Raw genomic sequence first — 14,842 nt, 5'->3', positions numbered from 1 at the left:
CCAACCGGACGGTATCACGGTAGGAGGGGACACTTTTCATAAGTGTTAGGTTCAGCATGTGCAAGGACCATAATTAAAAGAGCTAAGTTTACCTTTTCCAGCATTAGTGCTGTACACGATGGCTCTTTCAGCTACAAACGCTTGGGGGGGGGGTTAAAGTTTCCCTTTCAACTTGCTCCAGTGCAGGCTTCAGCCTACACTCTAATCCCTCTCCTCCTCCTGCTGACCCTGGGCTCTAACACCGCCAGTTGGGGCCCAGATGTGCTGGCTGCACAGAGCCAAACACCAGCCAATGTGTCAGTGGGGTTCAGCACCGCCAGCTGTTCCCCTGCTGTGTAGCCGGCAACGTGTCCTGCAACAGCCACGCAGACACAAGAACTGAAATTGAAGGAAACCTGTCCCCCCTCCCCCAGGCGTTTTTACGTTTTACAGCCGCCTTGTACGACAGTAATGCTGCATGTGTGCAAGGTGGCTCATAAACGTATTCTCCTTGCCCATGTTGAACTGAACACGTCTAAAATGAGTCCGCTGCGACCATTAAAACGTCCCTCAGGTGTGATTTTCCTTTGTATTGACACGCAACAAGCTCCTTGGTAGCGCTGCCCGTCTTCTGGCATCATTGTTTGGCTGCCTGCGCCTCTGCGGCCGCCTTACCCCACACAACGCCCCTCGGTGTCTTTTTTATTTGGACTGCGAGGGTGTGATTGATGGGCATGAACGGTGCATTTCTTCGCCTGTCCCTCATCTCCTTCCGCCTTCTTCGCACTGTGCGTCTTCATGGCCGTGGCATGCGATAAGGGATCAGCTGACGCCGCATAGTCTGAAGCGGGTGTAAGAACCCAAGCGAGAGGCGAACATATGTACTGCGCCAGGCCATGAATCCCAGCCCCGCAGTGTTTTAACAATGTTAAGACACTGCGGGGCTTGGATTCATGGTCATCGCAAACCGCAACGGCCGACATTACATGATGTCAGAGGATGGGCAGCGCTAACAGCACAAGGCCAAGGGATAACACAAAAGCGCAGACTCCTGTGCAACAAATAACGATGCTCAGGAGGCCGCGCAAAGCACCAAGGTGGCATTTTTGCCAGCTGTACTGCGTCTCTTTACGAAGGGAACTCACGCATCAAAATCAGTTTGACTGTGTAAGGGCCTAAATGTTATACGTGTTCCTTTCAGCGTGTGCAAGGAGCAAAATTAAAAGAGCAACCTTTGACTTGTGCAGCACTACTGCTGCTTAAGCTGTGGCTCTTCTACTTTGTAACCCCTGAGGGGGGGTTAAACGTTACCTTTGAAATTGGTTCAATTAGGCTTCGGCCTACACTCTGCTCCCCCTGCAGAGCCCGGGCTCCAACACCGCCAGTTGGGGCCCGGTACTGCTAGCTGCACAGAGAAAAACACCAGCCAATGTGTCAGTGGGGTTCAGCACCGCCAGCTGTTCCCCTGCTGTGCAGCCGGCAATGTGTCCTGCAACTGCCACGCAGACACAACAGACCCAAAGCTGCCGCCACTGCAGGCTTCGGCCTACACTCTGCTCCCTCTCCTCCTCCTGCTGACCCTGGGCTCTAACACCGCTAGTTGGGGCCCGGTACTGCTAGCTGCACAGAGAAAAACACCAGCCAATGTGTCAGTGGGGTTCAGCACCGCCAGCTGTTCCCCTGCTGTGTAGCCGGCATCGTGTCCTGCAAAAGCCACGCAGACACAAGAACTGAAATTGAAGGGAACCTGTCCCCCCTCCCCCAGGCGTTTGTATGTTTTACAGCCACCTTGTACAGCGGTAATGCTGCATGTGTGCAAGGTGGCTCATAAACGTATTCTCCTCGCACATGTGGAACTGAAAACACGTCTAAAATGTGTCCTCTGTGTGACCATTTAACCGTCCCGGAGGTGTGACTTTCCTTTGTAATGACACGCTGCAACCACCTTGGTAGCGCTGCCCGTCTTCTGGCATCATTGTTTGGCTGGCTGCGCCTCTGCGGCAGCCCTGGCCGACACAATGCCCCTCGGTGTCTTATTTATTTTGACTGCGAGGGTGTGATTGATGGGCATGAGCAGTGCATATGTTCGCCTGTCCCTCATCTCCTTCCGCCTTCCTCCGACTGTGCGGCTTCATGGCCGCGGCATGCAATAAGGGATCAGCTGACGCCGCACAGTCTGAAGCGGGTGTAATGACCCGAGTGTGAGAGGCGAACATATGTGCTGCGCCAGGCCATGAATCCCAGCCCCGCAGTGTTTTAACAATGTTAAGACACTGCGGGGCTGGGATTCATGGTCATCGCGAACCGCACCGGCCGACATTAAATGATGTCAGAAGATGGGCAGCGCTAACAGCGCTAGGCCAGGGGATAACACAACAGCGCAGACTCCTGTACAGCAAATAACAACGCTCAGGAGGCTGCACCCAGCACCAAGGTGGGATTCTTGACATCTGTGCTGCGTCTCATTACGAAGGGAACTCGCGCCTCCAACCCAGTTTGACTGTGTAAAGGGCTAAATGTTATACGTGTTTCATTCAGCGTGTGCAAGGAGAAAAATTAAAAGAGCAACCTTTGACTTGTGTAGCACTACTGCTGCATAAGCTGTGGCTCTTCTACTTTGTAACCCCTGAGGGGGGGTTAAAGGTTACCTTTGAAATTGGTTCAATTAGGCTTCGGCCTACACTCTGCTCCCCCTGCAGAGCCCGGGCTCCAACACCGCCAGTTGGGGCCCAGTACTGCTAGCTGCACAGAGAAAAACACCAGCCAATGTGTCAGTGGGGTTCAGCACCACCAGCTGTTCCCCTGCTGTGTAGCCGGCATCGTGTCCTGCAAAAGCCACGCAGACACAAGAACTGAAATTGAAGGGAACCTGTCCCCCCTCCCCCAGGCGTTTGTATGTTTTACAGCCACCTTGTACAGCGGTAATGCTGCATGTGTGCAAGGTGGCTCATAAACGTATTCTCCTCGCACATGTGGAACTGAAAACACGTCTAAAATGTGTCCTCTGTGTGACCATTTAACCGTCCCGGAGGTGTGACTTTCCTTTGTAATGACACGCTGCAACCACCTTGGTAGCGCTGCCCGTCTTCTGGCATCATTGTTTGGCTGGCTGCGCCTCTGCGGCAGCCCTGGCCGACACAATGCCCCTCGGTGTCTTATTTATTTTGACTGCGAGGGTGTGATTGATGGGCATGAGCAGTGCATATGTTCGCCTGTCCCTCATCTCCTTCCGCCTTCCTCCGACTGTGCGGCTTCATGGCCGCGGCATGCAATAAGGGATCAGCTGACGCCGCACAGTCTGAAGCGGGTGTAATGACCCGAGTGTGAGAGGCGAACATATGTGCTGCGCCAGGCCATGAATCCCAGCCCCGCAGTGTTTTAACAATGTTAAGACACTGCGGGGCTGGGATTCATGGTCATCGCGAACCGCACCGGCCGACATTAAATGATGTCAGAAGATGGGCAGCGCTAACAGCGCTAGGCCAGGGGATAACACAACAGCGCAGACTCCTGTACAGCAAATAACAACGCTCAGGAGGCTGCACCCAGCACCAAGGTGGGATTCTTGACATCTGTGCTGCGTCTCATTACGAAGGGAACTCGCGCCTCCAACCCAGTTTGACTGTGTAAAGGGCTAAATGTTATACGTGTTTCATTCAGCGTGTGCAAGGAGAAAAATTAAAAGAGCAACCTTTGACTTGTGTAGCACTACTGCTGCATAAGCTGTGGCTCTTCTACTTTGTAACCCCTGAGGGGGGGTTAAAGGTTACCTTTGAAATTGGTTCAATTAGGCTTCGGCCTACACTCTGCTCCCCCTGCAGAGCCCGGGCTCCAACACCGCCAGTTGGGGCCCAGTACTGCTAGCTGCACAGAGAAAAACACCAGCCAATGTGTCAGTGGGGTTCAGCACCGCCAGCTGTTCCCCTGCTGTGCAGCCGGCAACGTGTCCTGCAACTGCCACGCAGACACAACAGACCCAAAGCTGCCGCCACTGCAGGCTTCGGCCTACACTCTGCTCCCTCTCCTCCTCCTGCTGACCCTTTGCTCCAACACTGCTAGTTGGGGCTCTAGGAAGACAAGCTTGAATAGGTCCCCATCCTGGTTCCAGCACCGTCAGCTGGTTCCGGGCAGAGCCTTTGGCTTAGGTGCCTCCCTCTGGGTATCCGAGTTCAACCAACGTCAGGTGGTCCTTGGTAGTGCTTTCAGGCACGGGTACCTCCTGCTTAGTAACCGGGTTCCAGTAATGTCAGCTGGTCCTCGGTCGTTCCATTGGCTCTTGGACCTTCGGCTACCCATCTGGGTTCCAGTACCGTCAGCTGGTTCTCGGCAGTGTCTTTTGCTCTTGTACCTTCTGCTCCCCATCCTGGTTCCAGTACCGTCAGCTGGTTCCGGGAGAGACGACAACCACCGTGATGACGACGACCCTGGAGACGATGACCCTGAAGACCACCCCGATGACGACGACCCCGGAGACGACAACCACCGTGATGACGACGACCCTGGAGACGATGACCCTGAAGACCACCCCGATGACGACGACCCCGGAGACGACGACCCTGGAGACGACGACGACCTGGAAGACCGAGAAGCAGAAGAACAAGTGGCTGCAGAACAAAGAGCAGAAGAACATTAAGCATAAGACTAAATATCAGAGCAAAAGATATTATCTAAATTATAAGCAGAAGAAGACTAAGCAGTGTATGGGGGTGAGTCCGTTCCTCCTCGTGGTGCCCCTGGATAAAGCCTGATGCTGCAGGCCAAACTGAACGCGGACAAATGTAACTGTTTTGTGACAGGCAGAACGGAAGGTGTAATCTTCAAACTTTTATAGATAACAACTACGGGAATGCCTGTCACAAATAAGAATATGATGAAGAAGTAGAATATGATGAAGATAATAGTAAAATAAAAAGAATATGAACAATGTAACCAAAAAAATAATAGGTAGAAGATGAAGAAGAAGATGAATAAGGTGAAGAAGTTGATGTCAAAGAAGCTGATGATGAGGATAATGAAGAAGAAAGTGTGGGAGAAGTAAAAAAGAAGGTGAAGGGCGTGGAAGTAGTGAAACATCAATATCTGACAAAATAAAAAAAAAGATTAACATAGTCAAAATCTTTCTAACGCCGAACGTCATAAAAAACAAAACAAAATCCTGCTATTCTATTAGATTGGGCTAAACCTCTGTGCCTTTAATGTCTCCGCCACGTCCCCCAATACATCCTACATTATTCTTAGTTGTTTTCCTTCATGTAGAATTAACCTACAAGGAAAGAAAGGGTTTATTTTAATTCCGATATTTTCGTCCCATTGACTTGCATTGGGATCGGGTATCGGTATCGGATTAGATCCGATACTTTGACGGTATCGGACGATACTTTCCGATACCGATACTTTCCGATATCGGAAGGTATCGCTCAACACTATTCAGGACAAAGTAGGCCCAAGCCAGAGGAGCACATGGAGGCTTACGGGAGACCATAGGCTGAGACGCTTCCTGAGATCCCTGACCATTCCGACTCCTGTAACGCCACTGAGCTTGAGTCCTCCTTATGACCAGACTACAGGGGGCAAGATGGGACAACCAGGCCTCAGACCTAATACGGCTGCCTGACATATCTGCTCCCGCATACTCCAGTGCCGTGTTGGCGGTTAAAAGAAAGGACTTTCCTCTCTCCAGCATATCTTCTCTTGGATCCAGGACCCGTGACCAGACATCCCAGGACCACTGACGACATCGGGAGCCAGGACCCCTTCCGGACCAGGACAACAGTGGATTCTTCAAGCGCTCAAACTGGAACGCCACCTCCATCATCGCAAAGACTGCTCCTCATCGAGACCAGATTGATAAGTTTGATACCTTTGAACTCTCCCCCACCCTTTCATACAACTGTTACCCCTAAGTTTATCAAACATAGCTTTATCATCCTTCCCTCCAATTATCTTCTCCCTGTGTGGAGTATCGCTGTTATATTAAATCCCCCTGTTAACCCTTGCTCTGCTTCCGACCGTTACTGCATCCTGATACCTGCTTTCAAAAGCACAACCCTAGTCAGAGTATTAAGCTCGGAGCATCTGTTCCATTTCTGTGTGCGAGTGACACAGCTCAGTTGCAGAGCTTCCTTTTTGTTTCTGTGTACGAGTGATACAGCTCAGTTGCAGAGCATCTGTTTTGTTTTTGTGTGCAAGTGACACAGCTCAGTTGCAGAGCTTCTCTTTCATTTCTGTACTGTTCTTCTCCGTGGAGTAACAGAGTTTAGAACTCAGCGTTTTGTTCACACTGAGTGGCATTAACCCAGTGTGTACAGGCAATCGCTCGCCATGTGTTCCGTCATTGTTTACTAGCAGCAGTTTTCCATCTCTGCACGGGGGACCCCGGTTTGCGATTGCGCTTTATTATTTATTTTATTTAGCGCAATCTGCCAACCATAATATTTAGCATTCCTTCCCCACTTGTTGCCTAGTTGTTGGTTGTCTAGTCTTTGCTCCCTGTAGACATATCAGCATAGGGCCTGTAGGGCAAGTGTGGACCAGCCACCATGAATCAGGGGCACCAAACATCATATTTAGATTGCCAAACTCCACTGGTAGGCAGGGATGTTTAAGTGGACACGTAGGGCATCCTAGGCCTTGTGTAGTACCTGAGATTTCTCCTAAAGATCTAATTTAATCCACTTGTCCCTCCTGCTACCTTTTAATTGATCCACTTATACTCTGGTACATGTAGGAGGAGACAAAGATAGTGTCTATTAGAGTACTTGTGACTGTTTTAAGACATGGTTTACCAAAATAGTCATCATTTAAGTATATTTTGAAATTATCTGCTTGTCCATCATTATTTTTGTGCACTGAGGGTTTCATTAGGTGTTATTTTACATTTTCTAATAAATGTATTTTTTGAGGGTTATGTGTTCACACTTTTAGTCCCTTATTATTATTTATATCTTCCTAATAGCAGTGGAGTTACTGCAGGCTGTGTTTCTGAACAAGATTTTCAGGGCACCTCTAAAAGCTCCAAATGTAGGAGACAATCACATATGTTGAGTCACTGAATTCCTGAGAACGGGGATGCTTGGGAAATATCTTGGAGGTTATTAGGTGAAAAACATATGATGGCAATGGAAAGAAGGTCTTGTTGTGAGGACAAAAGATTACATTTGGTATGCTATCGGGATATTAGTTTGCAGATGCATGGGGGGGAACAGATTATGGACAACCTTGTAAATCACGGTTAGGCTACAGTTACACTATCAGTATTTGGTCAGTATTTTACCTCAGTATTTGTAAGCCAAAACCAGGGGTGGAAGAGTCAGAGAAAAAGTATAAGGCTACATTTCCACTGCCGAGAGACAAATCGGTCCGTAATCTGGACCGAAAAAAGGGATGTAGCGTATGCGATTGTCATGCGAGTGTAATGCGAGTGCAATGCGATTTTTAATCGCACCATCCGTTTTACATCCGTATGCAATCCGTATGCAATCCGTTTTTTTTTTGCGGAAAGCCCAAATCAATCAGACAACATTTGGGCAACACCTATATAAAGGCATTTAGCAACATGTGTGATTGCTTGGTGTGACTTGTGGTGTGTGTCTTTTGGGCTTTCCACCAAGCATGGCATCAAGAAGAAATCTGAGTCTTGACCCGACTGAGGAGCTCCTGTTTAACTGGGTTTTATCCCGGGAATATGGTGTGGGATATGTTGGCGCGCCCAGGATGCGGCGTCGATTTTGGATTCATCCGCTACTCAGACAGCGTCCGAGAAAAGGACATTTTTACCGGCTGTATGTACATTTGCGTAGACAGCGTGATAAATTTTATGCCTACACAAGGATGTCAATCGAGGCCTTTGACTCTCTGCTTGCTGAACTTCGTCCAGCCATCACGTTCAAAACTACCAATTGGCGGCCCTGCATTTCAGCTGAACAACGGCTTCTGCTAACCTTGAGGTATGGTAACATTTTAGCTATGCATATTGTCAAATTATTGTATTTCCTGGCGTATAAGACTACTTTTTAACCCCTGAAAATCTTATTAGAAGTCGGGGGTCGTCTTATACGCCGGGTGCCGTCTTGTATGCCGAGTGCAGACACCAATGTGTATATTTGTCTCCCTGGAAAGTGTGAGTGGAGTATCCCCCATTACCTCATTGTAGCTGCAGCACGGGGTATCTGTGCTGGGGAGAGGCGGCAGCTGCTGCTCCTCTTTGTGCCGCATGGGTGCTGTGCTGTGGGGCGGTGGCTGCCGCCGCTTCCCAGCACCCCACACTGCAGCTACAATGAGGTAATGGGGGATACTCCACTCACAGTTTCCTGTGAGATGCCCCCTCTTCGTCATCAGGACCACTCCCCCCCAAAAGGCACAATAGTCACCGGCCCTATAAGACGACATACGGCGTCTAAGAAGACCCCCGACTTTTAAGAAGATTTGATATTTTAACTGGCAAACTTGGGGGGTCGTCTTATACGCCCAGTCATCTTATATGCCGGAAAATACACTATATGCATGTGGATATTGAACACAGAAAAATAACCTTGTTCTAATTTGACACATGTAAAAATGTATGTGATCTGGGACTAACATGTGGTATGTGTTAATGAGACTAAACAAATGTAAATCTATTGTTTGCCATTCCTGGACATCAGGTGTGCCCAAATACATTTAATCTTGTGCGACGTGATACAACATTACTGTTGTGTAAAGACAAAACACTAAGCCCCACTAAATTTAACATCATTATTTAATATCATGATCTTAGGATGTGTTTAAACGGACTACTCTCATTTTGAACGCTTAAGATTAGTCATAATGAATTCTGCTCACATCCCGCTATATATTTTGAACCAGTGTCCAGCCCATCACTATATAGACTGTATGAGCCCAGAGTGTACACATGTGCTGCATGTCCAACACCTATCATCCCCATGCACAACCTAACATCCAATACATATTTTAGTAAATCACAGCACAAGTGCCCTCGGTCAGGTTCCTCATTGTTTATGCTCCTGTCTTGTTGTCTCTGGTGTGCTCACTCTACGCAGAACACAGCTGATGCGCTGATAAAACATCATTGTGCCAGCTGCTTCACATGCTGATTTGTGCTTGAAGTGGCCAGAGACCCCTCCTCAACCTACGCAGTCAGTGCAGATGTAGAGAGCAAGCGGGCAGTCTTGTTTGTGGGGCATGTAAATGATTTTGCTTTACCCATCGTCTGATATACATGAATATTAACTTTCTCTTATTTTGTCTCTGTGTTTCCATTTTTAGATTTTTGACTACGGGCCAATCGTATGCTTCACTCCATCTCGAGTATCTTCTGGGCATTACTACGATATCCAATATAGTGAAGCACACATGCTCGCAAATATGGATTTGCCTTAAGGACAAAGTTATGCCGGAGCCCACAACTCAAGATTGGGAACGGATAGCTAATGGGATCTATGACACGTGTCAATTTCCAAATTGTCTGGGGGCTCTTGATGGCAAGCACATCCGGGTCAAGAAGCCGCCGAACTCAGGGTCCCTATTCTACAATTATAAGGGTTATTTTTCCATTGTCTTGTTGGCATTAGTAGACAGCAAGTACAATATTATAATTGTAGATATAGGGGCCTATGGAAGAACTGGAGATTCAAGAATCTTCAATTCTTCCATTATGGGTCGGCGGCTGAAGGCCAATGAATTGGGTGTGCCACCCCCAAGGAGTCTTCCTTCCTCTGGTGGTGAACCTATGCCCTATGTAGTTGTAGCTGATGAAGCCTTTCAACTTACACGGAATGTTATGAGGCCTTTTCCGCGACGGGGTCTGAACAGACGGGGCCACATTTTTAATTACAGACTAACTCGAGCTCGGCGGCTTGTGGAATGTTCTTTTGGAATTTTGGCAGCTAAATGGAGGGTCTTACTCAGTGCCCTCCAGTTAAGCCCCAACAATGTCAACATTGTAATCCAGGCATGTGTCATACTGCATAACTATACCCGCCAACATGATGTCTCGGGGCCTCAGGATGGCGATGTGGGATTACCACCCAATCGTGGACCCATCGCACAGGCATTGCCCCAGGCCACCCAGCTGTCAGGCCTCCGAGTTCGTAATTTTTTCGCTAATTATTTTTTATCACCAGAGGGAGCAGTACCCTGGCAACAAGATGTTGTCATCTGATTATTTCATTTGCTTCTGTCTTAATTTCAAAATGTCGCAATTTAAAATTAACAGACCATTTTGTTTATGTACTTATCACCACAATGGTTTGATTTTGCAAGAAATATATAAAACATGTTTTGAGGAAACAACAAAGTATTTTGTTTATTCTAACAACATAGAAACAGAACTCAACCTACATTTTGAGGTAAATAACAAGGTACCCAACTTTGCAAGGCTTGTGTCATTTAACCAAAAAAAAACATTACAAGTCCAATAAAGAATGATGGGATGTTGCTGGTGAGGTTGGTGTTTGTGTTGTTTGGATTTCAGAGTGCTGTTGAGTGTTTGTAGGCAAAGGAACATTGTGTGCCTGGGTGGGTATATGATGTTGGGTTCTGGCTTCCTGACTCTGGCTATATGCATCATGTGGACCATGTGTCCAACCCGGAGCATTTTCCAAAGGCCAGGATACTCTTGGTCTGCGTTGGTCTAAAGGCCCTTGTTGTTGTGGTACTTGCTGCCCAAATTGACCATGCCCATAAGCCTGTGTAAAACTAGTTTGTGGTCCATGGTGGTACCACTCACTCAAAAACTGTGACGCAGCAGATGATGGAGGCATTTCTGTGTAGCTATGCGTAGGCCTTGATGTGTGTTGGCCATAGAGCTGATGATGTTGTTGGTAATGTGTTTGATCTATGGTAGTAGTATTACGTCTGTCAATATGTTCACTAATGTTTCCAGTGTTTATTGTCTGAGTGTGTTGATCAGTGGTTGTTTGTGTATGTCCTGATGCTGTGGATATTGTTCCTGCTGTAGCAACAGAACTGTCTGAGATTTGGCTGATAATTTGTGTTTGGTACCTTCTTTGAATACATTCAAATATGGCTTGGGGGTTATTTGGTGGAATTGCCGAAGTTAGAAGCTGTAATATGGCTGTTTTTGTGGGCAGGCGTAATTGTGTTGGAATTTGGCGCAGGTGCTGGGCCAAACTTCGTCCAAATGCTTCCTCACCATCATCCGAGATTGTGCGTTGTATGTAGTCCATCACACGACTGTCAACCTGTCGTCGTATAACTTGACTTTGGTGCTCTCTCCTTCTTCGTATATTGCGTGCAACAGTAGTAGCTTGGGGTGAGGTATCAAGGGGCAGGGTTGGGCTGCTGCTTCTTGGCGGCTCCTCTTGCTCTGTTGGGAGTTGGCCTAGTGAACCAGGAATGGCCCTTTCCGCCCTGGATGGTCCAGGAGCATCCTCCTCTGCTGTTCCTGCTTCTTCATTTTCTGTGTTTGCAGGTTCCACCTCAGACGCTGGCTCGGTTTCCACTAAGTTAGATTCGGTTCTATAATGCAGACACATATTTGTTATTTTTTTTTTTTATAAAATTAGGTCACACATTTACATTGCGTATCGTATCAAAAAACTGACGTTCTTAAATCCATTACAGGAGCCAAGAAATTTAGACGGCTCATATATATATATATATATATATGGTCTTTTTTGGGGGGCTGCGGAACAACTTTTCTGCCGACTCTGCCGCTCCCTTCTATATTGATCCCGGCAGCTGCGCCATCTTCGCTGAACATCAGCCACTGTATAATTGTAAAGCAAAAGAAAATGTTAAGACATAAAAATGTCGAAACATTCAAATCATTGTTGTGCAAAGTATTCCGCATAAGACAATGCAAAATTAAAGAAAAATTGTTGGTGTTTGAAGCATCCATTTTAAAAAAAAAAAACAGTGTTATGGCAGCAAGATCAAATAATTAAGCCCGAAATCTGACATGTAAGAAAAGGTGAGGGTTATCCTATGGTCCAAATAGCTAGTATTAAACACGAGTGTTCTTTAATTTTTCAATTTAAGTTTTAACTGATGATGAGCTGGCTGATACTCATTGGATGGGTGGTGTCTGAGTAATAATTGGGACTGGTGTGATATATTTTTGGGGGTGGTGCAGCTGCATGATTTTCGGAGGCAACACAGCCTGAGGACATGTGGTGGTTGCCCTGTTGGTACCAAATACCCACATGTAATATATCTGGCTAGCAGCCGTTAATCATGCAGCTGGGGGGAATGAAAAGAAATATACCAGTCACATTTTTGGCACAAAAATGTGGGTGCGTCTTATAATGCAGAATTACCTTCTCAGCGGGCCGCTGAGGATGTCGTGGTGCCAAGGCCGCACTGTTTTCTGGAGTGGCAGTGGTGTGCTGTGTCCATGGTGGCGGTGCGTTGATGCGCTCTGTTCATGTTGCTGCAGGTTGCTCTGCCCTTTCACCAAAAATGTCGCAGAGCACCCCGCAACAACATAGACCTAGCACAGCAAAACAACGACACCATGGACAGTGGCCAGAGCGCAGCAGCGCAACTTGTGAAAAAAGGCCAGCATTGGCACCAGGACACCTGCAGCAGTGTTACACACTTTAGATCACACCCTCATCCCAGCCTGCGCAAATGCTCTACTCTTGCCTCCTACATCAGCGACTGTACGACCCTGGATTAAACGCAGCCCCACTAATTTAAACATATTTACCAAATAAACAAGGGTGTTGGCCCCCAAAATTGCAAAGAGATGAAAAGGCATTATTAAACTTACTCATTCCAAGCTGAACACCCTGGGAACTTTCTGAATAATTCGAAAACATTTGGCGGCAGATATATGTCCATGATGCATCCCGTAACGTACGGTTTTGATAGTTCGGATCTCTGGGATCCCACAATTCAGGCCTCTCTTGGATAAGCACCAACATCAGCTCCACATTGATTGGTCTGGACATGGTGAAAGAAGCTGAGAACGTAACTCCGTGGAGGTGGGTCTCATGCAAAAGTCTCTCTCTCACTGGTTTTTATGCAATCCCTCTGCACACTTCCCTGTGTGTCACTTCCTGGTTTTTGTTTTTTTTACTTTCTGAGACATTTCAGGTCTTGTGTTCCGTAAAATACGGACAGAATACGGACCATCCGTTTTCCGTCCGTTTTTTTTCTCGCACCCATTGACTTGCATTGGCGAGTCTCGTCCGAGACTCGCAGCAAATCGCAGCAGGCTGCGATTTTTTTCTCAGTCCGATTTCAGCAGAGAAAAAAATCGCAAATGAAAAGACACCTATTGAATAACATTGGTCCGAGTGCAATCCGATTTTTTATCGGATTGCACTCGTCCGTTTTCCTCGCCAGTGGAAATGTAGCCTTATAGAAACACTTCACCACTTCTGCAGGTTTCACCTGTTCCTGGATTCACTTGGGAATTGAAAGCCACTAAAGTAATTTGCAGAGGGTTGGAGCAGAAAAGTAGGAAGATGAAAGATGAATTAATTGGGCAGCTGAGTTAAGGATCGGCTGGAGAGAAGTGACAGTGTTATTCTTGAGTCCACATAGAGAATATTTCAGAAGCAGAGATTGGAGATGATTAGGGAATGCACTAAAATTTTAGTAGATTTGAGGTTGTGGAACCAATTAATTCTGAAAATATTTTTGAGTTGAAGGTGGCAGTGGGAGTAAGAGCTTGGATGTGTGGTTTGAAGGACAACAGGGGTCACACCGAAGCAGTGGACTTGTGATATAGGGAAAAGCGTGATGTCATTTTTGTGATAGATCTGTTATGGAGTGGAGTGAGATGGAGGAAAGATTATAATTTGTCCACATTGAGTGGTGGGGATGGAAGCTGGCCTGTAGGCTGTCAAATAATATTTATGGATGAGAAGGAAGAGGAAAGTTAAATGTGGATATGCTATTTGAGGAGATTGGAGGTGAATAGCTGGGCATAGAGGCTCTGTCAAGGGATCACTTTTTCATGACATTTATGATTGCGGCATGTTTGAAAAAAGAATGGAAAACACCAAAGGCTAATGATAGGTTGAAGAGACAAATTAGGGCTCGTAAATGTATGGTGTAAGGTTGCGGGTTAGGTGGTTTTGGAAAGAGTCCAGCACACAAACGGTAAGGTGTGACTTTGAAAGATAATGAGCAAGCTTTTCTTCAGTGATGGTGATAAAGAAAGTTATGGGGATGAACACTGGTCTATAATTTAAGGGGTTGTTGAAGAATGCAAAAAAATGTAAATGCAGACTCTTTGCCTGTAAAATTCCATATTTGGTTTACTAAATCTCAATGACAAATGAAATAAATGTTTACGTCATGAATCATGATATTATTTTTTTGCAATACACCCTGTCTACCATTTTTTGCTTTTCACAGTATCCACCAGTATGTGAATTGATAGCACATTTGTATCACAAGGACACTGACTCACACATAAAAACACAAAAATAAAGAGAAAATAGTTATGCAAGCTGCAGTATGTTCTATTTAAAGTCATTTCAGTTTAGCCTTCTCACAGAGAGACAGCTTTTACATAACTCCAACTCACAGAGTCATAGCTGGTTGTTACATCAATGTTAAATGAAATTAAATGGCACATGTAAGAAAAAATTGACACCTCGTCATCAAACCAACCACACATCTGATCCAAAAGATACTTCAATGCTGCCCACACTACCTGATGAACTCACGAGAGAGACAGATGGCATCACTGGAAGTGCTGCCAGACTGGCAGCTGCCACTGAGAGATACACAGATAACATCCAAATGAGGAATGGTAGGATGGGAGCTGAGCAACTTCAGAGACATTTCATCGCTCACTTGGGTAGGAGGGACAGCAAATACTGTAGGACGAAGGGAATCTTATTCACATGTCTCCTGATTTTTCTATTTTTATAATGCAGGATCA

The 14,842-nt window shown here is 46.6% G+C and overlaps 1 protein-coding gene and 1 long non-coding RNA gene across 2 annotated transcripts in view; one reads left to right on the top strand and one right to left on the bottom strand.

Annotated features, from left to right (window-relative positions):
* The window catches only part of LOC143809675 (uncharacterized), a 133,329-nt gene that overhangs the window by 17,018 nt on the left and 101,469 nt on the right, over positions 1–14,842 (top strand). The gene's annotated exons all lie outside the window — the stretch shown is intronic.
* LOC143809674 (uncharacterized) lies at positions 10,316–12,304 on the bottom strand. The gene is made up of 2 exons (XM_077292723.1): positions 11,544–12,304; positions 10,316–11,457 (listed from the first exon to the last, which is right to left on the bottom strand). Exons 1-2 carry the CDS (start codon positions 11,837–11,839, stop codon positions 10,383–10,385), a joined length of 1,371 nt encoding a protein of 456 aa, XP_077148838.1. The 5' UTR covers positions 11,840–12,304; the 3' UTR covers positions 10,316–10,382.

Source organism: Ranitomeya variabilis, chromosome 2 (genome assembly GCF_051348905.1).
Source record: "Ranitomeya variabilis isolate aRanVar5 chromosome 2, aRanVar5.hap1, whole genome shotgun sequence".
NCBI classification, from domain to species: domain Eukaryota; kingdom Metazoa; phylum Chordata; class Amphibia; order Anura; family Dendrobatidae; genus Ranitomeya; species Ranitomeya variabilis.
Note: the sequence above shows the minus strand (reverse complement) of the source record. Positions and strands in the feature narration are given on the sequence as shown.

Coding starts and splice junctions, on each gene's coding strand:
- LOC143809674 (XM_077292723.1), bottom strand. CDS start 11,839: ATGGATGCTTCAAACACCAACAATTTTTCTTTAATTTTGCATTGTCTT. Junction 11,458..11,543: donor CCTGTAATGGATTTAAGAAC/GTCAGTTTTTTG, acceptor TCTGCATTATAG/AACCGAATCTAACTTAGTGG.